The following is a 25,926-nucleotide window of genomic DNA, read 5'->3' as shown; positions in this document are numbered from 1 at the left end:
GGAGAATGTGGAGTCTGTATGAGCTGCTAGTGTAAGGTGGAGATTTGGTTGTAAAGGGTGAATTTAGTCTATTTCTTTCTTGGCCGCTGCATGGAAAAGTGCTATTTTCACGCCTCGCCTTCAGTGTTTGGGGCGGCAGCTGTGAGTCTGACCTGGGAGATGACGAGCTGGCAGGAGGACAGCTCGCGGCCGGTCTCCTCCATCTTGCGGTGGCACTCCAGCTGCATGTTCTCCAGCTGACGGCAGCGCTTCACCATGGACTTCACCTCCGACTTGATCTTGGAGATGTAGAGGCGCGCCACGGTGAACTCCTCCTCGATGGCTCCACTGATCTCCACCGGCTGGAACCAAACGGGACAGTTTAGTTTGGGGGTTTTACATTATTGGCTATCGGCCAGACATTTGGAAAAATCGGCCAAAATATCGGTAAAAAAAAATCAGCCGAGCATATCGCCATCGGCCAATAAAAATCCCAGAAATATCGGCATCGGCCTTAGAAAAACTCATATCGGTCCGTATTGCAATATATCGCAATACTTGCCATGTATCAATGCTAAGTATCGATACTTTCAATCCTTTTAGGAAATATGTTAAGTTTTAAGTTTATAAATTGAATTAAAAGGATGAACTTAGTCCAAATAGTCCTGGTTAGTGTATTTAGCTGATTTTTTTGCACTTCCAGTTCCAGTGTGTCTCAAAGTTTTGTTTCTTGAAGTATTTTATAAAATGAGAAGTTTAGCTTTTGATTCAATGAAGTATCTGGTATCTGCAATAAACCTGTTTATGTGCTGCTTTTATGTGTTTGGAGGCATTTTTGTCTTGTGCTCATTTACATTTTGTTGAAGACACATTTGGACACATGACTGTTTTCTGTCTACATTTTAAGGTAAATATGTTACTTATCATAATCATTAATATAGCAATACGTATCGTTACAAATATGATTTCAAAGTTACTTATCTTTTTTTTTTTTTTTTTACAATTTCATCAAGAAGAGTAAAAAAAAGAAAGAAAATGATTTCATGTTCTAAGTGACATAGGTTTGTTGTTTCTTTGTGTATCTCTAGTTTTGTGCCGCCATCTGGTGGACGAAAGTGCAGATATAACTATGTGGTATTTCTTTGTGGTAAATACCATGGGATGTCACGCATTATAAAGTGTATTTTAAAACGTTTGGAATACAACACTAAAGGCTCATCAGAGCAGCCTTTCTACAAAACCATGGTCTTTACTAAAAAAAAATCAAAAAATAGTTGGAGTGCTCTTTCCATCACTAAGACACATGTCACTCGTACAGTGTGAGCAGGTCAGTCGTGTGTTATCACTCTTTACAGAGTAAAACACCTCTGTGGGCTAAGGCTCTCCTCGTATGAGAGTCAGTCACAGTTAGCATGTTCAAAAACATGTCACAGTGTAAACCCAGCTATAGTCCACAAGCAACACTGCATAAGGTGGACAGAGTCGTGTTGTTAAGTGAAGACAGACGCCTGGTTTGATCTGTTTTGTTGGTTTAGATTGTGATGTATGGCGATAGTTGGTCGTGGCGTAGGGACTGACCAGTTTGATCTCGCCGTTGCCCACGATGCTGCTGAACTCGCTCAGGTCCCTCATGAGTCCATTGAGGACGTCCGCGATCCTCTTCCTCTGCTGACCGCTCACTTCCTGCATGCGCGACAGCTCCGCCTCCAGCTCCATCAGACTGGCCTGAAAGCGAAGATAATAAATCATGCACCTCTATATTGATGTTCTGTGTTTTATCGTTTGAATGTCTATATAAGGACAAAACAGCATGATAAGGTGCCAGGATTGGTGAGAATTTTGCCTGGAGCCCCCTCTGCAGGCAGCAGTTGGAATGGCACAGTGAATACAAGCTTTCAGTTCAACTGATCGGCAGCACATCAGTGAAGCCACGATGAACACACTTGGATGGATAATGGGCTTTAAAATTGTGAAACTGTTTTGTGTCTAGTTCAGGAAGTAAGGATCGGAGTGCTGTAGCAGCAGCAGAAGAAACTACCAAACTAAATAGGATCACACAGAAAGATTGAACAAAGTAATAACATAAAAGCAAAAAAAAAAATCAGTTTCATTGCTGTGAATCTTTAAATGGTAAATCCCTTTATTCTTCCCCTCCCTCCCCTGTATGAAGTCCGTACCATCTTCTGGGCGAGCTGGTCGGCCAGCAGCTGGTTCTGCAGGCCCTTCTCCTCCACCTCCTGGCTCTTCTGGTCGTAGTTAATGGCCAGCTCCTCCAGCGCCTGCAGCACCTCCTTCACCTCGGCTTTAGCGCAGTCGCTCTCCACCTGCAGACGGCCCAGCTCCGCCTGCACCTTATCCCCATCACCCCGGGACGAGGCCAGCAGCTGCAGCACACACGGGACAGGGGTAAGAGAGAAGACACTGGACTCAAGGAAAACTTAGACGAATAAGCACAAACATTTGGAAAGGATAAACTTAAGTGAGAGGAAAAAAATAATTAAAATAAAAATAAGACTCGAGATGCATTGATATCTACCAATATTTTGGGTTGATTTATATAATTGGTTGAAGGTTTACAACAATTTGCCCATATTAGATTGTAATAGTGTCAATTTCGAAAATATGTATAATGATTTGATAATTGTGGATACATTTTATTCACCTATAGATTCCTGAATGTAGACCCCAATTTTATTCCTTTTAAAAATGAGTCTCTTAAATTCTATAGTGTAAAAGTGGCTTAAAGTTATTTGAAAAATGCCCTCTCGTTATTGTTTTTATACTACAATTTGTATTTTTTTTTTACTTTGTGCTGCTTAGTCTTTCCTTTTCAGCAATCATCTGTATTGCCTTCTTGATTGAAATGTTACAATAAAAAACTTCCTAGCGGCGATTAAAAATACATCTGTGGAAGTGAAAACTAAGACAGCGATTGAATTCTCCAGGTTATAAAAACACACATCTAGTTGGTTGGTCTAGATTGTTGGTGAAAGCCAAAACAGGTACCGGTTCAGGATCGGATATTTGTAGCCGATACCCGATATTGCTTTTTGCCAGTATCGGCTCCAACACCCGCAGTGGATTGGTGCATCTCTAGTCAAGACTATATCATATCCATTAGAAACGTTAAAATAAAATAAACAATACTGTTGAAAGAAAGTCTCCAGTTTAGAATTATCAGAGGAGATCTTTTTTATATCAAATGTGTTGAACAACTTCTGTAGCTACACAAGCAAATGCAACTGAGTAAAAATGTGCGTCATCACTGTCCGCATCTAGCCTGGCCAGTCAGACTAATCTACACTAGACTCTCTAATGCTAATCTTTACAAAAACATGATGCCTGGGACGCGGTGTTTTCTGGTAACAAACAACTAATAAAAATCACACAGAACACTGAAAAGCAATGGCGTCTACTTCCAAGTCAACGGGTAAACTACTAAACTCTTAATTACTTCTTTCAGAGTGTTATGGTTTACCTCGTCCTGGTCCAACATCTGCTGCTTGAGCTTCTCCACCAGCTGACACTGCAGGTTGATCTCATCATCCTGAGCAAAGCACACACACAGTAAGTCCTGACCAATTCTGCTCCATCAGCTCCGGTTCATCGTTTTCACAGTTTTCAAACCTTATCGTCCAGCTGCTTGTAGAGCTTGCGGATCTCCTCCTCGTACTTCTGCCGCTCCTCCTCGGAGATGCGCACCACGATGGAGGAGGAGTCGTTGTCCAGGACGGGGCGCTCCTCGATGGTCTCATAGCGGTTCACCACGTCGGCAGTGGTCCTCTCCGTCTCAGGCACGTCCTCTCCTGGTGAACATAAGCGCTACACCACTTAGGCTCCGTTTTTGCTGGTCGCGAAATAAAACAAAATGACACACATTTTCTCGTCTAGTTTCTTCTTTTTGTGTTGAAAGACCTTTGTGATTGGCCAGAGTAAACCCCATTTAAAAACTGACGATCTTTGAAAGGAGGAAGGATTGACCAAAATATCCCTCAAACACAACCCTTGAAAATAATTAAGCCCAATACTGGCGGCAGGAATACGCAGTATCAGTACTAGACTGATGCGACAACGTCATCAATGGCTTTATTAGGAGAGAGGAGTACAGAGACAAGGAGAGGAGGAGAGAGAAGTACAGAGACAAGTGGAGGAGGAGAGAGGAGTACAGAGACAAGGAGAGGAGGAGAGAGGAGTACAGAGACAAGGAGAGGAGGAGAGAGGAGTACAGAGACAAGGAGAGGAGGAGAGAGGAGTACAGAGACAAGGAGAGGAGGAGAGAGGAGCACAGAGACAAGGAGAGGAGGAGAGAGGAGTACAGAGACAAGGAGAGGAGGAGAGAGGAGTACAGAGACAAGGAGAGGAGGAGAGAGGAGCACAGAGACAAGGAGAGGAGGAGAGAGGAGTACAGAGACAAGGAGAGGAGGAGAGAGGAGTACAGAGACAAGGAGAGGAGGAGAGAGGAGTACAGAGACAAGGAGAGGAGGAGAGAGGAGTACAGAGACAAGGAGAGGAGGAGAAAGGAGTACAGAGACAAGGAGAGGAGGAGGAGAGAGGAGGAGAGAGGAGTATAGAGACAAGGAGAGGAGGAGAGAGGAGTACAGAGACAAGTGGAGGAGGAGAGAGGAGTATAGAGACAAGGAGAGGAGGAGAGAGGAGTACAGAGACAAGTGGAGGAGGAGAGAGGAGTATAGAGACAAGGAGAGGAGGAGAGAGGAGTACAGAGATAAGGAGAAGAGGAGAGAGGAGTACAGAGACAAGGAGAGGAGGAGAAGAGAGGAGTACAGAGACAAGGAGAGGAGGAGAGAGGAGTACAGAGACAAGGAGAAGAGGAGAGAGGAGTACAGAGACAAGTGGAGGAGGAGAGAGGAGTACAGAGACAAGGAGAGGAGGAGAGAGGAGTACAGAGACAAGGAGAGGAGGAGGAGAGAGGAGTAGAGAGACAAGGAGAGGAGGAGAGAGGAGTATAGAGACAAGGAGAGGAGGAGAGAGGAGTACACAGACAATTGGAGGAGGAGGAGTAAATCTCGGAAATGGATATAAGCGCCGCTTATACAGTATTTTGAACTCAGAAAATAGGCTGGCATTACTGATTTACATGTGATTAAAAGCCCACATTACTACATGAAGGACTACAGAGCAGCGGACTCTGTGTAAACCAGAATGCGTGATTTGACGTACGAAAAACGGGCCGTGGACATAACGCACTCAATGTAAATGAGGCGTCAGGAAAACGCAACCCACATTTCTTTACTGTCAGCCCATGTGCATAAACATCTCTCACGTCTCATAGAATGGAAATGATCATATTTTGGTGACAGAATCATCTCGGTCGCCTTTTGTGCTACACACAGATACCAAACAGATTGATATTCGTGAATGAATAAGCGCGGGAAAGACGAGGGAGCGCCGTGCCGCCATGTTGATATTGACTTCCTGAAAACTTAAGGCTCACTAGTGGAAAACACGTCATAAAAGAAGCAAGTGTAAAGGGAGAGTTTGGAGATGCTTAGGGAGAAAACTAGCTAAAAATCTCACCATTGACCTCTGCATGAATAATCGGTGTGTTCACCTGCGGCGTCTCGCCTTAAGACCCAAGACAAAAAAGTGTCACCATAAACAACTTTTACATCATGTTCTTTCTTTTTTTTTTTTTTTTAATTTTGAATAAAGGGGGGATACAGAGAGGGCACGTTGATTAAATAAATATTGGATAAAAAAAAAGTAAAGTAAGGTTGAGGAATCTGTGAATGGGTATGTTTCTGACCGTTCCTCCAGCGGTTGAGCTCGGCCTCCAGCCTCTGAATGGTCTCCTTCAGGCCCTTGTTCTTCTCCTTCTCCTTCTCGAACTTCCTCTTCCACTGCTCGGCCGTCAGCTCCAGGTTAATGGAGGCCGTGTTCCTGATGGTCTTCGCACTGTCACAGAGAAATAAATAAAGTTGCATAAAACAAAGAATATGACCAAATTTCTCTCCAAAAAGTTGTATAGGGAATAGAAACAACTAAAGGAGAGACATCGCAGACAGACTTTATCCCTTTTTTCAGTTTCAGCGGCGATGTTGTTACCGTTGTCCGAACATGAGCGTGGACTTGGTCTCGGTGTCGTTGTAGCTGGACGGAGAGCAGCAGATGAACATGGTGGTGCGACAGTTGCCTCCAAGAGAGTCCTGCAGGATCCGGGTCATCTTACTGTCCCGGTACGGAACATGGGTTTTCTATAGGCCAGAACACACACGCACACACACATATATATATCCAGTTCATTTGCCACAGCATCTGATTGCACAGATAGTAAATGTCAAGCTTCGTACCGTTCCTTCGGCCAGGGCGGAGATGACGTTGCCCAGGGCTGACAGGGACTTGTTGATGTTTTTGGCCTCATCCAGGACAGACCCAGCAGCTCCGGTCTTGCTCACCTGAACACAGCACACAAGAGGCTCAGAGGGGAAACGTTTTTGAGGAATTGATCCCAGAACTTCACAATATTGCACATAAGGCTTAACCTCCTGACCCCCGCCTTAACAGAGTGCATTTTCTCCAGTTCAGCTTTACCCAAATCCATAAGATTACAGCCTATAGGCCAGTGTAATGCCTCATTTGAAAGCTAAGACCTACAAAACTCATCTAAATGGAGCTTTTTCTTCGCGTTGTCGCCACTATTACGACATTTTCTTTTTCCATCGTTTTTTGTACGCTTTATTCAAGAAGCTTTAAGATTTGGGTGAATGTGTTTGGTTCAGGTGGGGGTTAAGACGCTAAACACAGTGCAGTACATGCTTATTTGTGCTGTTGTCAAAGACGTTGAACTTCAAAGCGACAGTCCGAAAGTTTGTAAAACGAGGAGCGGTAAACGATCAAGCCCCGCCCCTCCCGCTTCCTCCTGAATGGACCTGAAAGCCCCTCCTCGTTCCCTGTGCACGTGGCTGACAGGCCGGTTCACGGGAAAGCTCGTCTTACAGGCCTTCACAATACATCGCTGTTGTATCGCAATATCAGTATCGAAGGACGCCACAATCAGTGTCTTCATCTGACTGAGATCGGCACATTTCTTACAATCTCAGCCTCAAACAAAAAAAAACACAAACAAATTTAGTTCCATTTTTGGCTTTTGGTTTTGTGAGTCTCGTTTTGACCCAATTTGTGTTAAAATTGAAAGGAACATAAGGAGTTGAGACGGTCTAGCAATGACATCATTATCGCAGTAATTCACCCCACGTACAGCAAATCACATGTTTTCTCAATATCGTGCAGCCCTAGGTCGTGTCATTGTGACAGGGATTCTGATAAGCTGTTGGAATCAGCAGCGAGGGCCTTTAGATAAGCATAATGATTTAATATTACTTGTGGTACATCAAAATACAAGCCCAAGTTTTGCAACATGTGAATCTGCCATCTGCCAGCTTTATTAATCGAAGACAATACAGGCAAAAGTCTTTTTTCTTTCTTAACATATAAACTTTCATCTGGAAGCAAAGAAAATCCCTAATTTTCACAATATCATGTTTAATTGTTGCACTGACTCAATGCTTCTAGATAGATTTATTTGTAAAATTGTACTTTCAAAGGCCATTTTCTCAAAATGCACTTTTTCACATTGTGGCGTCAATATTTATATATATCACTAGCACCGACAGACTTTCCTCAACAATATTTTGAAGGTTTTCCAGAGGGATTTGTTAATATTTAATTCCTACCCTGGTTTATTGAATTTTGACTTTCAAAAAACAAGGAAATATTTTTTTCCGCTAAAAAAGATACTGTAGGCCTATATATGGTTGCCGAAAATATGTGAATTTTGGGCATTTTTAGGCATAAATTATCTTTACATGAAAACATAAAATGACCAAACTCTTACATACTTTTCCCTCATATTTATGTCAGAAATCTATAGCAAAAGGTTCAAATCAAGATCTCTAAAAAATAAATCCAGTGCAGTGTCTCGCTTTAACGACAGGAGGCTGCACTACTGAGGACTTGCCCGGGAACTTGTGCTGGGATTGTGCAGGCAACAGAGAGTCCCCTTGCGTTGATTGCAAACTGAAGACTTGAGGCGTCACTTCGAGCACCGCATTCGGCAGCGTAACTTCCGAAGTACTGATGTTAAAACAAAAATCAGGCTGTACCTTCTCGCTCCCCGCCAGGTCGACCAGGTAGAGCTTCCCGCACAGCTTCTGCTCCGTCTCCACGTGCTCCTGCTTGATGTTGATCAGGAAGATGCTGTGACTGCGGGAGCTGTGTTCGTTCATGTCTGTGGAGAGAACACACAACAGCACCATATGGTAAATGGCTCATGATAGGGCATAAGATCACAGGCTTACATCTTTTTTAACACAGGCTGAAACAAGACTGCATGGTTCCGTATAGCCTTGATCTAGTTAAGTCTTGTTTTGACACAATTTGTAAAATAACATGTGGATTTGCTGCTCCTTCATTTGGTGCTGATATTCAGGCTGCTATAAGTGGATTAAGCTGCCTGTTATTGTGCCACTTTAGTTTTGTTAGTCATTAGTTGAATAGCATGGGAATGGGATAGAAATAGTATGGTAAAAATGAAGTAACATAGCGGTTATTAACCTCTTAACCCTCACCTGAACTGAGCTTTACAAAACTGCTGCAGTTCAGTGAGATTCCTGTGTTCACTTACTTTTTCCTCCCTGTACTGAGAATGTTTACATGTTATGGCCATTAAAAATATGATAACATGTAATTGTCTGACTGTGTTTGATTTAAGCAGACACTGTTTAATCATTCTTTCCAGCGTTCAAATACATTTTCCTCCCATTGTACATTACCCATAAACAATGCTGTGTTATTGCTGTCTTGCCCTTCCTTGTTCTACCTTTATGAACGTCATACTGTTCCTTTTGGTTACAAATTTTCCATCACCTTGCACATATACAGTAAATGCATGTTTGTTCTGCAGCAGTGAGACGTGGTCGGTGTCAGACAGTCAGAGGAGAACAGTGAGTCAGCAGCTGCCCACAGGAACTGCAGTCAGAGCTCGAGCCTGACACTGCACTTTACCATACACACTGTAGACACTGCTCTGAAAATTTATGTTCACTTGTAAGAAAGTAAAAACAGCTCCCTTTGTCTTTTGAGTGTATATTATGCACTTTAAATATGAATGCTTAGTAATATTTTCCTGTTCTCTATTGCCTATCACAGCAATTCTTAACCTTTTCACACCCAGTACCATATGACCCAAGTATTTCCAGGCCTAGTTCAAAATAACATCAGAAAAAGGGTATGGAATTGACCCAAATAAGGTTAAGTAAACTCGGTGTAAACTTGGAGCAAACTGGCTAAACCAGAAAGACACCAATCTTAGACTATATCCACACGAAGACAAAATGCTTATATTTTCAGAAACTTTCTTTGTGAGCACGAAGCCAGCTTAGTAAATGTGTGCCTCCACATGGGTCGACTCAGGTCTGTGAAAACGGCACAATTCATCTTCGAGGCCTGTGTGAGGTGCTGTGACGCTAACACAGATAATAGAACAAGATGTAGAGAGCGCACGCGCAGTAAACTTTTGTGGAATGTAAACAGTGAAAATGAAACCATTATAGATCAATGAGTAAAACTCATTATAAGGTCAGTAGATAATGGATCACAGACACCACTCTGGTGCTGTGATGTCATCGTTTTAGTAAAAGTTGTGGAGACGTTGTAACAACGGTGCCACGTAAATGGCGTTTTGAGATCTTTCCAGTCTGGGCTCGTATGGACGATACACTGGATTGATAAAATATCGCTTTGTATGGACAGGGCTTTAAATGCATCTCTTAAGCATGTCTGTTGTATCATCAGCTACTGACGTTTTCTAATGTTTGTGATCACAACACTATCCCAGCAAAGTTACTACCATTGAGCTACACTTTATGTCAACATGCAGCGTGTGGCATGCACATAAAAACAATAACTCAAAAACTACCTAAAAACAGAAAAACTAAAACAATTTTGTTTTAGCATACTAGTACTTTGGAAAGTCGCTACTTCCCCCATCTTCCCCTGTCTGTGTATGCGTCATATGATTCTTTTATTGTTTGCACTGTTTTGTATTTGTATTTAGCTAGTATAGTGTAATGACTGTGTCCTACTTTGTACTTTATTGCACTTTGAATGTTTTATTGTCTCAGGGAGACTATTTACATCTATGCAGGGACTACGGATGAAAAATAGCCTTTTGGCTAATTCCGGTACATTTACAGAAATGTTTATTAATGTACAGTGTCCCTGTCAAATAAATAAATAAATAAATAAATACTTTGGACAGTAGCACATGACAATGCTACGCTAATCCCTGTTATCCCAGTTGACAGAAAAAGGGCAAGGAAATGTAATAGTTAAGCAGTTAATATGCTTTTCCTTCTGTGTCTGACATTTGTTTACACTGGCGACTAGCGAGCAATGTAAAAATGGTGGTTGGTAGAGTTTGTCATAGGAGTTCTTGGCACATGACTGGCAAAAAATTGATAAGTTCATACATTTAGGTGAAAGAGTTCATGGCAGGATTAAATCAAGTTGGCACAGCCAACTACAAATGTATTTAATCCTCTGGTTTGGAGAGATAGCCAATTCCACAGCTAGCATGAACATAGCGCTGTGGCTAGGTTAGCTGCTTGCTTGTGATAAGGAGCGAACAGTAGCAGCAGAGATGTTGAATTTTCCTGCTCCATCAGCATCTATTTTCATCACGTCCCGGAGCGCGTTGTGGAAATGATTTATGAAAAGTGAAATATTATGTAACAGCATATAACATCAGCGCACGCTTCACTGGCCAATCTCTGCCGCTCCAGCGAGGAACCAGCGGCTCATGCTTGGATACATGCGCAGTTGTTGGAGAGTTTGGCTGTGTTGTAACAATTTTTACAGTATATCTAATCTTTTTGGAAGACGGCACATTCTAAACATTTGAAAGATTGAAACATACAAGATTAACTAAAGAAGCATTTGAGAATGTAGAGGATTAGCAGGATTAGGAGGTTTTATGCAGACTCCGAGGAAAGTAGATTTTTAGTTTTCTGCAGAGAACATGATACAGAACTACTTTAATAATTGCAGCCACTGTGGTTTGCGTCAATTGCAACCATTAAAATTTCAAAATTTCAAACTGTGATAACAGGTCTAGTGTTAAACTTAGCACATTAATGTGAGAATATTTCATAAACATGACCTTTATGAGTCCCAAGATCAAGACAACATGTTCAAAAAATGTTTTTTTTTTTTTAATTTTATAGATAACAATTGGTTATATTTGCATAGCAATATATCCCAGAAAATATTGTCTCGCAATACTAGGTGATGCAATATCCATAATCACAAGAAGCCACAATCTATCGCACAATCACTTAAAGGGGCTAGATGCAAGGTTGTCATTTTATACTCACTACTGCCACCTCAGGTCTTATGTGTAACTGCAGCTTCTATATTAAGCTCGTGCATGACGGCACTTCGGACCCGAATTAACACCTTTTTGAGTGACAGTGCAGGATTTTAGAGGCAGTTGTGGGGAACAGGTCTGAGCTCATCCTACACATTAGGACATGACTGGAACATGTAGGGGGATGAAAATACATATTTGTAATATTTTTAAACTCTGTAAAGTCCCTTTAAGTCTTCATCGGAGACCAACAGTTTTTTCAAACTCAGCCCAAAACAAGAATGTATATTTTCTCAGTTTAGTTTCAGTTTAGCCTTGTTTTGGTCCTGATTTCTTGTTTGGATCTTGATGATCCAAGTAGAAAACAGAATGAGCCCCACACACTGGCTATGTTTAGAAGACCAGGAAAATCAGATAACTGGAGTAATCGGACAACCCAGTGATCAGATCTAATGCGTTTATATTCACTTCAGAAATCTGATTATCCAAAACTCTGGGTTTTATATGAGCCAGAGCAGTTCTGGATATGTAGAGCAACTGAAGGTTTTCCCTGCCTCCATATTTGGACTTGAAGTCAAAGGGCTCCATGTGACATTGCACCTCAAAGGTCCAGGGGTCAAACCTAGTCACCTGCGCATTATTTTTCTTATAACCTTTGTGACATTAGTTTGGTTTGATTCATCTGTTCAAACAGCTTGTGTAAATTTTTATCAGTTTCAAAATGGTCCTTTGCTTGGACACGTGCTCACTGCCATCTGTCTAATTCATTCACCAGATTTGAAAATATTTATAGAACAAATACTTTTTCGTATTCAGATTGTTATTATTGTGTATCATATTCTTGTAAAAAGACTCACTGGTCACAGCCACATGACGGTTGGACTTCCCTTCGTCGATCACGTCCATGACCTCATCAGGGCTGGACACGAAGCGCTCAGTGCAGCCCTACAAGAAGAAGAAGAGAGATTAGATTTAGGTTGAGATTAGATTTACAATTCATTAAGTAAACAGGTTTGTACAAGAATGTTTACTTTGCTTTTTTGTTCTTCAGTGGATATTAAATCATCTAAATAATGGCCAATGACAAATTGATATTTTGGGACGCACATATTGAGATCTACAAACATCTTCTTCTGAGACACTGAACAGTGAAGAGGCACCAAGAGCCCCCACACCTGCAGCACGGAGGAGGCGTCACAAGAGGAGCTACAGGAAACAACAAAAGGGACCAACGAGGAGATGGTGATAGACTGTGGAGGGAGCTGTGCAGGAGGAAGAGGAAGGACGAGGTGGAGCTGACCAGTGCAGGACACCACGCTCTGAGACGGGGACAAGCCCAGGAGGCGGTGCACCGTTTCAGATGATCAGAGGAGACAGAGGGCAGCTACAGTTTCTCCATCCTCCAAGGTCATGCGGGTGGAGTGGCTGAAGGACAACGAGATCATCGACCCGGCCGAGGACAGGAACTTCTACGTCACCGTGGACCACAACCTGATCATCAAGCAGGCGCGTCTGTCCGACACGGCCAACTACACCTGTGTGGCCAAGAACATCGTGGCCAAGCGCAAGAGCTCCACCGCCGTGGTCATCGTCTACGGATTTCCCATCAACCAGTGCTCCTCCTGTGACCAAAACAGTGAAGATGGCGGCCGCGACACAACCATCTTTCACCAAAGAAAAAAAAGAGTGGTGCGCACTGAATGGGTGCTGCTGCCGGATGCTTTCTCATCGAATGCAATTTCTCCATCTGTGAGATCAATAAAGTACCATCTTATCTTATCTCTTATCTTATTGCAATCATGGTTGGTATGGTGAAGGGGCCCACTATCCCCCCAGTATGCCAAGTCATGACCCAAATAAGAACGAAATCTGCAATACATAATGTAAAACTCTGGTTTTACACAGACTATTGTTGCTTTAAATGCCCTTCAATGAAAAAGTGGCCAAAACAACCCAGCAACAGTCATTTTACCACCCTGGAGAAATTTTTAACTTTATATAAATATATATAAAATGCCCCCTGAGAGCCTCGCAGTTCCTAAACTTCACAACAACACAATGCTTTGGTCTCTCTGCCAACTATTGACTGTATTGTCAGGTCACTGTACAGATGAATTGTAATCCATACTCTTTACAAACGTCAGTGCCTTCTCGCCAACTCCATTTCCTAAATGGCCGAGCCCAAGTCACAGGTCCAGCTTTAATAAGCGTTTCTTTATGTTTTTCCTCGCCGTGCCCAGTCACTGAACTCTGATATGAAATCTGAAGGCATTTAACAACCTTTGAACTTGAAGCCATCATTTAAAAGCTTCTTAATAAAAGTGTATTATTACTGTAAAAGCAGCAGACACTAGTCATAAACAGGGTAAATATATAATGTATTGGATAATTTAATGAGACAGACCTTGACGTAGGGGACCCTGTTCTTGTCCTCGTGCACAGACAGGTTGGTCTTGGTCACTGAAACAGGCAGATAATTCATTTAGGACAAACCAGCACAGAACAAACCGAATTACTGTGGAAATGAATGACTTCAGCACTCACCGTCCAGGAGGTCACGGATCTTGTCCATGTAGATCTCAAAGTAGGACACCTGTGGAAGAAAGTGTTTAGTTGTGCTTTTTTTCAATCTAATGTTAGTCCACGGACAATGCTTGCAAGATCACAACAAAAATGGCAAATATCCATGGTCACGTTCCCTTTAAAACATTAGATCCTTAGCCTCTCCTGACCTTGATGTGGAACTCCAGGTTCTCGTCCATGGCGAAGATGTGGTTGAAGATGTCCTCGGCGATGCGAGGGATGATGCCCATCTGGTGAGGGTCGTGGAGCTTCCCCTGAAACCAGCACAAGCACCAGGTTTAAGAAATCCACAAGTGCAAAAGATAATGTCAATAATTTATCCGTCTTTTTATTTGACATCTAGAAAAGACCAGATGTGAAGCCTAAAAACAGTGGGCAGAAGCTTGGAGCTCATTAGCGCCTACCCACATATTAAGATTCTAGTGTTTATAGTTTCCTCATTTGCAAACTCAAGTCAGACATTACATAATAGGGCTGGGCACCTCTGGGAACCTCACGATTCCATATGACACACAATACATGGCTCACGATAACGATTATCCCACGATACGCTGATGCTGTGGTAATTCATATATTGCACAAAAATAACCGAGATACATCCATGTTACAACAGCATATTATTCAGGATTTACATTTCTTTTCATGTGCTTTGTATCCTTTTAAAAAAAATATGAATGATGATATGAATAAGAATCAATTATTTCTGACTTCTGAAACTGGGTCATTGATCTGTCAGTGACATCACTTCATTTACATTTAAATAAACAAGAAACCACAGCCCTGTTGCCCAAAAGGAATAAATCAACAAATTAATCTTATTCATAATTATAAAAACTATTATCATTTGTGTGACAGTGCTGCCCTCTACTGTTCTGACTGAATTCTTGGTCATTATTGGCTTCTATTAATGAAAGCAGTGAAGCACTGCTGCCTCATTAACATGCAGGATGTGGATCATTAATATGCATGACATCATCAAAAGTATAGTATTGTAATTAAAAGTATGGGCATCGTATCGTCCTGCAAAATATCGATATATATATATTGCAAAATTGATATATTGTCATACCCCTATTCCATAATGATAAATTAAGTGACAACAACACAACAATAACAGTAATAAACTGAGCCTTTAAAATGGTGCTTCAACAAAACATTGCATGTGTGTACTATATTGATATACCACAATGTTATTTAACTCTTTGATTGCAGTGCGGTGACCAGAAATATAGACACCAGATTTGCAGGCAGAAAGTGTACACTTTGTAAATGAGGGATTGCTGTAGCTGTTACATTTTAAATCAAATGAAAGCGTTCTCCTGTCACTCGTACTATTGTGGTTCCCTCTGTGTTCCTGCTCTGAGCCTGGATCCGCCCCTGGCCCTGCTCCTGATCCGCTTTTACACTACCAATTTCTTATTGCTTGCACAAGACGTTCGGACCGTAAATATACCTTTATTCTATTTTCAGATTGATTAGCGCTGTAGTGTTCTGTAATGAATCCTTTTCCTTGTTCTCGGTCAATGTTTACGTTAAATTCAGTTCTGACATTAGCCCTTACCTCCATGGTGTGGGTCTTTCCGGAGGAGGTTTGCCCGTAGGCGAAGATGGTGCCGTTGTACCCGCCCAGTACATCTGCGGAGACAGAGGACAGGAGACATGTCAGCAGGGGAGCATTCTGAGGAGACGTCCCTGAAGTGGACAGTGTGGACGGTAAAGAGAAGGAGAGCCGAGTGGACACAGAACAGACCTTTGACGATCTGCTTGGCGCAGGTGTTGTAGACCTGCTCCTGGGTGGTGTTGGTCGGGAACACGCGGTCGAACACGTAGGACTTCCCCTGTGAAAAACAAGGAAAAGATTGATTTAGTTTTGAATTCACACATGTTCACAACCAGGGCCCCAACCATATGGATTTCAGGGTCCGACACTGATGTATTTTTTTACCTTCCAAATTGCCTTTAGTTGAACTTTTTTTCGCCCTATTGCAAAGCGAATTTTTTTTAGTTTTTGGCTCTTTATTTTTTATTTCACACAGCTTCCATGAGACCTAGGAGACCCCAACAAGGGCTTGTTTTTGACCCTCTTCTTTCCTTTGCAAAAAAGTGCAAGTCTCTATCACGTTCTAGAGATGGATTAATGCAATGATTATCTCCCATGTTAACTGCTGCTTTTCAAGTCGGTCCCAAGCCAGAATAACAACAAGCAAACCTTCAATCGAATCTTGGTTAGCGGGATTTTTATGTCAATGCAACATCCATATGGTGCTCCACAGTGCACGGATCATTCATTAGTAGTGGCAGGTGATACAAACCTACAGTAGATCACCAACATTCTGAAAGAGACCGCCTCCTTTCACACACACAGAGCGATGTTTAGTAATTCTCTTGGTCCACTGTGACGATGAGTCAGGAGCTCCTCACATAGATATGACTCCATTTCCCAGAAGCCCCACTGGCTCACTCCCGCCCCCTTGTTTCCTCATCACCAGCGTGCATCGACCCCGGGCTGAGTGAGACATCGATACGCCATAAAGGAGATGATCAGGGTTTATTCAATAGACTTTTAGTGTGGTTCCTTTGAGACTAATGGACTGACGATCGGACTACTTTCACTTAACCAGCCGACGGTCTACGATGTTTTTGCTATTTTAGCAGCACATTGTGTTTTGTATTTGTCCAAATGAATCGCGGCTGATGCCTTCTCCTGATATTGTTAGGCATCTTTTTGTTTGGCAAAGAGTATTTGAAATGTTGCAATGTAATAAAGGATGATGTGCATTACAGCATAACTTTGATGACATTCAGCAGAAGAGACGCTAATGCTACCGCTTAGCATAATCACTGTAGGAAACTAAAAACTCTATTCATGCTTTTCTTTTTTTTTTGACTAATGTCCTTTGTGTATTGTCCTTGATCGAACAAGTACAATTTATGTAAAACAAAAAAAATGTAATTCTTACTCTTGTAGTCAAATGATGGTTAACACACAAGCTTTAGGTCTATCAAAACTAAAGGGTTGTTCACCATAAAATGAATAAACTAATAACTAAGTACCTCCTTTAATCCACTCTTAAAACGTCTCTTTGCCTTAGTTAAAACTTTGACCTCACTGCCAGGCGTGGGAACCCAGGGTGCTGAGGGCGCTACAGCACCTGGTGAATGGTTTGCACATTGCAGGCAATATTAATAAATAGGGAAAAAGCACAGAAAAAGCATTCTAGGGGTTTTCTTGTCCCACAGTGCTCCCTGACCACAATATGTGAGCCTAAACACAGAAATCACAGAGAAAGTATGTTACCTCAGTCTTTATAAAGAAAACAAACAATGCTTTAGGCAAAACTGTGCAGTGTATTCTGACCAACTTCACACACTTTGTTTACGCTAAGAATCCATGAGCTCTGATTCTTAAAGTGATAGTCTGTACGTTGAAATGTTTTACAAATAAAATAGATTGCCCACAACTGACCTCCTGGACCCGCAATTTGACACAACGTAAGACATATTTAAATTATGTTTTTGTAAAGTTCATCCCTTTGCTGATCTCAGACACTGCGGTGCCGTCACCTTGACCAATGAGACGAAGCTTTCCAGTGAATCAGCCTGTCAGGTCCAATCAGGGAGCTCGATCATTTACTTTTGAAATGTCTTTCTCTCCTCAACTTTAGCATCTTTTTAGGCCTCAACATACGCATTATTTAAGCTGTAAATAATTGATGCTGTAAAATGTCCATTTTACATTGTGATTTAAAGTGCCCAAATGCATAATAAAGGGATATTCCTTGTGAGGTAAATTTCAATTAGTAAAAGTACAGTGGTAATAAATATTGACGAACCCACTCCAGTCAATAGTGAGGTTGTAAAGCCAGTGTAGAACGGCTTTTCTGATTGAACTGTTGAAGCAGATGTGCAAATGTTTTACAACAGAAGTACAGGATTTTTGTTTGTTTGTTTTTATTTATTTTTTTAAGGCAAAAATACAATGTTTTCCATTTGTGATTGCCATTTAAAAAATAAAAATATGTACATTATGTTTCCCTCTGGGGCAAAGACTCCCCTGTAAAAAATAAATAAAGGTCAAATATATAGTTTACAGCAAAAATTGAATCTTTCGTTTCATCCAATCATTTCAACCTCATGAAAATCAGATCTTTGTATTGCTTCTGAACGTGTGAGTATATTCAGACCAGCTTCTTGACAAAACGGCCTGTTCCACTTGATGATGTCACACGGTGGTTTACTGCTTCTGTGTTTTTTCAAAGATCAAGCTTAGGTTATTTCAGAGCTCAAATTGCCAATACAACAAAATACAAATAATTTCTACCTGCAAGCAATTGTTTTTAGCTTAATATAAACTGAGATATTTCAGTTTAAAGACCAAATCAATCATAAATTAGTGAAAAAAGCAAAGAAAAACTGTCCCCAGCGTTCTCGCCACAGATTGAGAACATTATTTAACTATTTAAAAACAAGTCCATTGACTCATGAGTACGACGCTGTGACTCTGACATCAGCCTGGGACCTACATACAAACTGGCACTGACCACAGACACGATGAATCAAATCAACAAAACTAATTAACAAATGGATTCAGACAACCTCCATCACTGTACGGGCTGCTGTAACGGGACCAGAGCAGGGACCGGGACTGGGGAAATGGCGGCGTGTTATCTGTGAGGAACACATGCGCCATATCTTTCTCTCTCTCATCATTTTGCAAAGTAGGTGTGGCTTTCAGGTCCCGGTCAGGAGGGGAGGGGAGGGGGTGTTGCAACTCATTTTGCAAACTTTCCCATTATCCTGAGTAACATGCTGACGTCAGGCTCCTCTCTGACTGGGACCTAAATGCAACAACTGGCACAGACATGGGCCTAATCTAATGAACTAATGGACTCAGACATGTCCTCCTCGGGTCTGCGTGGGTTTCCTCCGGGTACCCACTAAAAACGATGCACTGCAGTCGCCCACTGCTCCTCATGAGCCTTGTGTGGCCTGCTCCTAAACACCATCCTAAACTCTCTTTAGATTTTGATTTTATCGCTCATATTGTTTGCCATATGATCCTGATCTCTATTGCTTCTTATCTGTCCTGTATGTATCACTTTGCTGAAACTGTGCATATTTTCAAAGAGCCTGTGTTTGTTAAAGGAATAGGCCACCGTTTTTACATACTGAGATATGCTCTTACCTCACTTTAGCCGAGTTAATATATCCCCGTCTAAAGGTTATTGACGGAAGTGAGCGGGGAAGTCTTTAGGAGTTACTGCGCGGACGTTTTGCTCCTCATATCATTACGCCTCACAAAATAGTCCCCCTTTTTATCTGCTTATAAAATCGACATGCTACATTTCTGTGTAAATATACTTCGCATGAAAACACTTCACGTAACTTTATTTAAATAGGGAACACGTGGAAGAGCTTGGTAGCTTCTATCGTGAGCTTTTTTGGAGCTCTATGACATGTGCTCCGTTTGCGTGACAGAGCGCACGGACAAAGACCAGACGGGGATATATTAACTCGGCTAAAGTGAGGTAAGAACATATCTCAGTATGTAAAAACGGTGGCCTATTCCTTTAAATGTGTATTTGGCATCTTTGAGGCTTGTGTAAGAGTATAGTCTGAGAGAAGGTCAGCCTGGTCATTATCTCCACAGGAAGTCTCCCCCAGCCGCCATCTTGGAGCATCTAACGTAGCTAAACAGATATCATAACATTATCAGGGGGCTTAGTTTCCTGATTTTTGCCTAATGCATTCAGGGAGGTAACACTATCCAAATATCACGGCACGGCTGAAGTTCAGCAGGCTCATTTGTCTCATTTTTAAACAGTGGGTACAGTGCTTTTTGTGCAGTGATAATGTCAAACACATGTTTATCACTTTCTTACACTTTGATGGTTAGAAAATGCAATTTTGATCTAAAAAAAATAGAACAAAGCTTCACAAGAGGTGGACAGGTGAAGAAAGCATTTCTTGGATACGTAGAACCTCAGGAGGAGCTTTCTCGTAATAGCCACTGGGGGGAATCAAAGATTACTCAAAGCTGCACAAGAGCCTCAAAATACAACTGCAGGTTAGGGATGGAACGATTAACCGCTGTTACAATTAGCACGACTACAGTATAAAAGGACGGTAGGTTAACCGTGACACAGCAGTGTAGGACCACTTAGAGTAAATGAATGCTCTTCATCGGATTTTGTTGGCCCAGCAAACAGCTTTCACAAGACTGAGTGAGGTGAGTCTGGCATAGAAATGATGATCCTCCACACGATCAGTCCTCCCTCAATGTTGTATAAACTCTAGAATGTTTGTGAGGCCCTTGGAGCACTTTATAAAAATGTATTTGGCCCTTGGTGTGAAAAAGGTTCCCCACTCCAGACTTAGAGTATCCAAAAGATGACCAAGGTGTCTTTATCTCTGAAAGACATCCTACTTGCAAATCCTGTTGTCGGAAAACTGCAGCTAAAGGCTAGCCTGGGAACACCCACGCTGGCCACAACAGCCTGGGGACCATGGCCCAAATCGTCACATGGATTTGGGACCAATCACAGAACGAGAAGGAACGGCAAGACGATGACGTGCTATTCGACCTACGGAAGCTTGTAGTTTGTTTACGGAAAAAAGTTTCTAGATGGATCCAACATGACAGCAGCGACTCCATATTTCGATCAAGCTTTAGGCCGTGTTCTAAGTAGTTCAGCTCAACAGTTTACAGCGGGTACGTCATACGTCATCTGATACGATGATACAATTGACTGTGGCTACGTGCAGACGCATGAGAGACATTCGTAGCGCCCAACGAACGGCTGTGGACGATCGCCTTTTGTTAGCCAGGCTAGCAAAAGGCGCCAATAAGTCGCATATAAAACAACATCTTTGAGATAATCACTGTTTGTCCATTTGTCCAAGTCAAGGAAACAAACTGCATAATTCGCACACACATAAGCGCACACACACACACACACACACACACACACACACACACACACACACACACATGACAATCACCTGTTCATGCGAGTCCCGTTTACTGCACTTTAGACACTTGTTTCCTATTCTTGCAACATGATGTAAAAGTTATAAAACGTCAATTTTGCAAAGGCAGACACGGGGAGAACATGCTCCACACAGAAAGGCCCCGTCCAGGGATCAAACCTTCTACCTGTACCACCGTGCCGCCCTTTGACAAACCTTTTTAGCTTCACTTAAGCCTTTCAACTTGTCATAATCTCGACAAAGTGACATAAATGGCAAGAGAAATATCGATTTCCAAAGTGTGTTGCTTTTACATTGACCCAGACTCTTGAGCTCTTTGCATCAGTGATTTCCTTTAAAATGTAGCCGCCTTTTACCTGCAATGAAACAAATCCATAAAAACATCTCAGACGGCTATAACCACTGGATGTGAAAGTTCCCTCAAACATCTATAGCGGCCAAACACAACTTAAAAGCTCTCTAACTCCGCACAATGATGCCAATATGAGTGAGTCTGCAAAAACAGGCAGTGTAGGATTACAAAGGTCCATAACACCGGCACTGGACTCAAGCTTATTTTACAGCAAAGTCTATTCATTCCTGCTCTTTCGATGTCTAAGCAGTCTGACCTCACGTCACCAAAGGCCTTTGCTGACCTTTAAAGGAATTTCCTCCATGTTCCTTCCTCATATCACCTGCTTGTTGCCCACCCAGCGCAGGACCAGACCCGGCTTTGGCTAAACCATTTCTAAAACTGGATTGGACTGGTCCTAAACAAGGACTAAGGTTGAGGATAAATAAGAACAAAGACAGCATCAGGTCAAACAGGGCTGAACCAGCACCAAACCAGGACTAAACTATGTCGTTGTCATGGAGAGACTTTCAGCAAACTGTCAAACTCTCGACACTGAGGGCAGACGGCCACATGTGCAGCCGCCTTAAAGTGATGGTGAGAGTGACAGAGTGAAATTTGAAAGTAAACTATCAACTTCCTCCGCCTCTTTAACCAGAAAGAGTTCTTCTGAGTTTGCAAAATGATGAGAGCAGGAACAGAAACGTAAACGATCAAGCCCCAAATATTGTCTTGAAATCATTTTTGAAACGTCCACCGTGAAGTTCCGTGACCTCCAGAGGGTCCCGACCCCGAACCAGTGAACTAGACCAGGGGTTCTCAAACCTTTCAGACCGCAACCCCCAAAATCACTCAACCAACTGGGGACCCCCTTCTTTAAAATGTAGTTGGCATTGATAATAATTCAAGGAGCAAAACATTTAAAATCTGCTTTAATGATACTGTAGATGCAGAATTTGTTTTAATATCACTAAGATATGCTGCTTTTAATCAAATCAATCAGAAATGTAAAAAATATTTCTTCCAAATGATCTTGCGACCCCCACTTCAGTGTCCCGCCAACCCCAGGGGTCCCGACCCCCACTTTGAGAACCACTGAACTAGACTATCAACTGCAAATGGGCTGAACCATTTCGAAATCAGACTAAATCCCAGACTAAAACAGTTTTAAATCTATTTCGGGTCTAAACAAGATCTAACCCAGGAATAAAGACATTATATATATTTATTACTATATATATTTATTCTCTAGTCATGGCACTAAATGTATCTGTACTCAGACATTTTGCATCTAGTCATAAAGCATTTGTATCGATTCCGTGAACTTCCAGGCTAGTTTTCTAGCATTACTGTGAAAGTGACCCTGAAAAGTGACCCCGCAGGTTATGAAATGTGCTTATAAACTCACTTCTATGAAAGATCTGGATGCTTCGAATATTTTAGGAAGGCTGGGGATGAGTGAGGATCACAGCCAGCATTAAAATGTATTTGCTCACTCTTTCCTTATCTTATGAAAAGGAAATCAGGTAGGCCTATATAGGGCCTTTAATCCGGTTCCCAACCAGGTCTAACCCAGGCCTATCCAAGTGTAAACATGGTCTAAAGAGGCCTAAACAAAGGACTAAACTGCAGATAGCTCTGAGGACTGTAACCCTCTGTCCGAAATCCAATTTAAAACCCATAGAAATATTCCTGACAAATGCGTAATCGCTAAAGTTTACATGCCATCACAGTTGTCCTGACCGTTGTAGCCTATATCAGCTCATTAAAAAAAACACCTAAGTATTCTTTGCGCAATTGTGGACTTAAAAACGAATAACCCATCCTTCCCACCCAGCCACCCTTCTTCCTCCTCACATATGGGTCCGGCGTCTGTTGATTTATTGATGAGGAGGCGCCTGGCGAGGCCTGCTCAGTGCGTAAAAAAACAATGTACCACATCTCAGCCTCCATTTCCCTGAACTCCATCTGCGCTCTTACCCCGAGCAGGACGGTGTCGTCTCCCTGGAACTTGGCGATGAACTGGTCCCCGCGCACGATCTCCGACTGGTTGAGCGGGCGAAAGCGACACAGCACTTTTATGTTGCACTCGGACACGATGTCGGCCATGGCGCAGGTTCAGGATCAGGGGATGATGATGCTGATGCTGCGAAGGAGGAGAAGCGAGAGATGCTGCGATGGAGGAGGAGGAGGAGAGGCCCGAAGACGCACAAAAAACAAGGAAGAGCTCGAAAAAGACAGGAGGAGGTGTTAGCTACAGTTTTCTTCTTTTGCAGCACGCACACGCAGGTTCGTTAATGCGCAAACGTTGAATGTTGTCGCAATGACGGCGCAGCTTGGAAGTCGTTTAAAAGGGGATAATGTCCGGAGCGATAACCCTACATAGTTGATCGGATGCGAAATGTGTCGTGGTTTGTCGCCTCGCTCGGAAATGTCCGCGGATAGGGCTGCTGCTGCTGTCGTTGTTTTTGTCTTTCCCGAGGACGAGCGGAGAGATGGGGAGAGCTGAAGGACGGTCGGGGAGGTTTCGCTGCTTCTGCTGCTGCTGCTGCTGCGCGCGAGGATGAGGGCACGAGCGCTGCGCCCTCTGTCGGTGGAGAGGGGAAGGGCGTGGTCCGCATCCTGCTCGCTAATGGCTGGGGATTTTTTTTTTTCCTTTTTTTTTTTTAAAGTGGTACCCATCCCAGCAGCATCCTCCCTCCTCCAGCTTCGTCAGATGAGAGCATCACAAGCGTAGGAAACAATAGCGCCACGTGCAGCTGCGTCACTTCCCCGGGGTCATGTTTTCAGGAAAATTGAGCCTGGGCCTCTATACAAAACTGCGATATGATTACGGAGGGATTTCTGATGATTAAACTCACCATACACCATTCGCCATTGTTAAAGTGGTATTTATAATTGTCCATCTGGAATATCTGCAGCTGGATAAAAATGAATGTACGGTCCTAAAACCCTTGTACTTTATTAGCTTTTTTCTAGCTTTGGAATAGAGTTCGGGAATGTGACGTCATATCGCTAAGCATTATGGGATTAGCAGCCATTGTAAACTAATGGAGATTTTAAAAGTTAAAATACTGGAGTTATTGTTCACATTAAAACACTTGGAGACCACAGTGTGTTTTTTCTCCACTTTTTATACTGTTTTTAGCTAATGTTAGTCTATGGAAATGTTTGCTAACAGCTGCAAAGATAGCGGATCTCCATGGTAACTGTGGACATTCCCGAGCTCTATAGGGGAGAGTGGGGCAAAGATGAGCCACGTTTTGCTTTGGTGGTTGTTTTGTAAAAACAGTATAAAATACAAAATTGTACTATACTACACACAGTTTGGGGTGTTTAAATAAGTGGAACCAGGTCTCGGGGCAAATTGAACCACCAGATTAAAAGATGAAATTAACACTAAACATCATAAAGTCTTTTGTTAGTGTTTCCCATTAGCAATTTTATGCAAATAAATAAATAAAATAGAATGTACAGTTTATTTAAATGTTCTGCAGTTTGTCATTCATTGTTTCCAGATACGGCTCAAACGCCCCCGGGTCAATTTACCCCAATATTTCTTCTTTGGAGAAATCTGCCTAAGCAATGTCTGGCAAATCAAGTCATGTAAAACTATAATCTCACATAAAAATAAAAATGTTTTATTTTCACAATATGAAGGGTGGTTCAATTTACCCCAATCACCTCGGATTTATTTATTTTTTGTTCATCTTATAAAATCTTTTATATCAACAACAGTGGAATACTGTCAGGGAGAAATACTGTCATGGTAATATAAACAAGTAACGAGCTAACGGCTAGTTGTTTACATTCATACATGACAGTATTGCTCTCTGGATGTTGTGAAATGTGCTTATAAACTCATGACTGAAGAATTTAGAAATGGGTTTGTAAAGTCAGGAATGCATTTGGACAACTTGCTTAACCCCTTAACTCCCACCTGAACCAAGCACATTTTCAGTCCAGCTGTGAAAATAGCAACAAAACTGAGACGAAAACAATGATGGAAATGTGACAAAAAACTGATGAAAAACTGATGAAAAAGTGGCAAAAATGTGACAAAAATGTGACAAGAAATGGACAAAAATTGACGAAAAAATGACAAAAATTTGACAAAATGTGACAAAAAATGACAAAGATGTAATAAAAATTTGAGAAAAAAATGACAAAAATGTGACAAAATGTGACAAAAAAATGACAAAAACGTGACAAAAAATAACAAAAATGTATCCAAAAAATGACGAAAAAATGACAAAAATGTGATTAAAAAAAGTGACGAAAAAATGACAAAAATGTGACAAAATGTGACAAAAAATGACAAAGATGTAATAAAAATTTGAGGAAAAAATGACAAAAATGTGACAAAAAAATGACAAAAACGTGACAAAAAATAACAAAAATGTATCCAAAAAATGACAAAAATGTGATTAAAAAAAGTGACGAAAAAATGACAAAAATGTGACAAAAAATGACAAAAAAGTTACAAAAAAATGATGGAAAAAAATCTGATGACGTGAGGAAAAAGATCCTTTCGGTTCAGGTGGGAGTTAAGAGGTTAAACTGTACGCTTCCCTCTTTCATTGTTAACTAAGAAAAATCAGGTATAAAGGCTTTAAAACTGATGTAATTCCAGGGTCGGTTCATAAAGCCACTCTGAGTA

The 25,926-nt window shown here is 41.8% G+C and overlaps 1 protein-coding gene across 1 annotated transcript in view; it reads right to left on the bottom strand.

The window, feature by feature from the left end:
- The window catches only part of LOC306964102 (kinesin heavy chain-like), a 32,926-nt gene extending 9,450 nt beyond the window's left edge, over positions 1-23,476 (bottom strand). The window contains exons 1-16 of the mRNA XM_079557998.1: positions 23,247-23,476; positions 15,696-15,783; positions 15,507-15,580; positions 14,095-14,199; positions 13,907-13,955; positions 13,767-13,822; positions 12,220-12,307; positions 8,100-8,224; positions 6,288-6,392; positions 6,043-6,191; positions 5,744-5,892; positions 3,607-3,785; positions 3,458-3,526; positions 2,157-2,363; positions 1,558-1,704; positions 153-341 (exon numbers count right to left, since the gene is read on the bottom strand). Of these exons, the coding sequence (XP_079414124.1) occupies positions 153-341; positions 1,558-1,704; positions 2,157-2,363; positions 3,458-3,526; positions 3,607-3,785; positions 5,744-5,892; positions 6,043-6,191; positions 6,288-6,392; positions 8,100-8,224; positions 12,220-12,307; positions 13,767-13,822; positions 13,907-13,955; positions 14,095-14,199; positions 15,507-15,580; positions 15,696-15,783; positions 23,247-23,375 (1,908 nt within the window). The 5' untranslated portion in view covers positions 23,376-23,476. The remainder of the gene's footprint in view (positions 1-152; positions 342-1,557; positions 1,705-2,156; positions 2,364-3,457; positions 3,527-3,606; positions 3,786-5,743; positions 5,893-6,042; positions 6,192-6,287; positions 6,393-8,099; positions 8,225-12,219; positions 12,308-13,766; positions 13,823-13,906; positions 13,956-14,094; positions 14,200-15,506; positions 15,581-15,695; positions 15,784-23,246) is intronic.
- Between the last annotated feature and the right edge of the window lie 2,450 nt (positions 23,477-25,926).

The sequence above is a fragment of the Gobius niger genome, assembly GCF_951799975.1.
Source record: "Gobius niger genome assembly, chromosome: 6".
In the NCBI taxonomy this organism is placed as follows: Eukaryota; Metazoa; Chordata; class Actinopteri; order Gobiiformes; family Gobiidae; genus Gobius; species Gobius niger.
The sequence above is the reverse complement of the archived record's forward strand: the minus strand, read 5'-3'. Positions and strand labels throughout refer to the sequence as shown.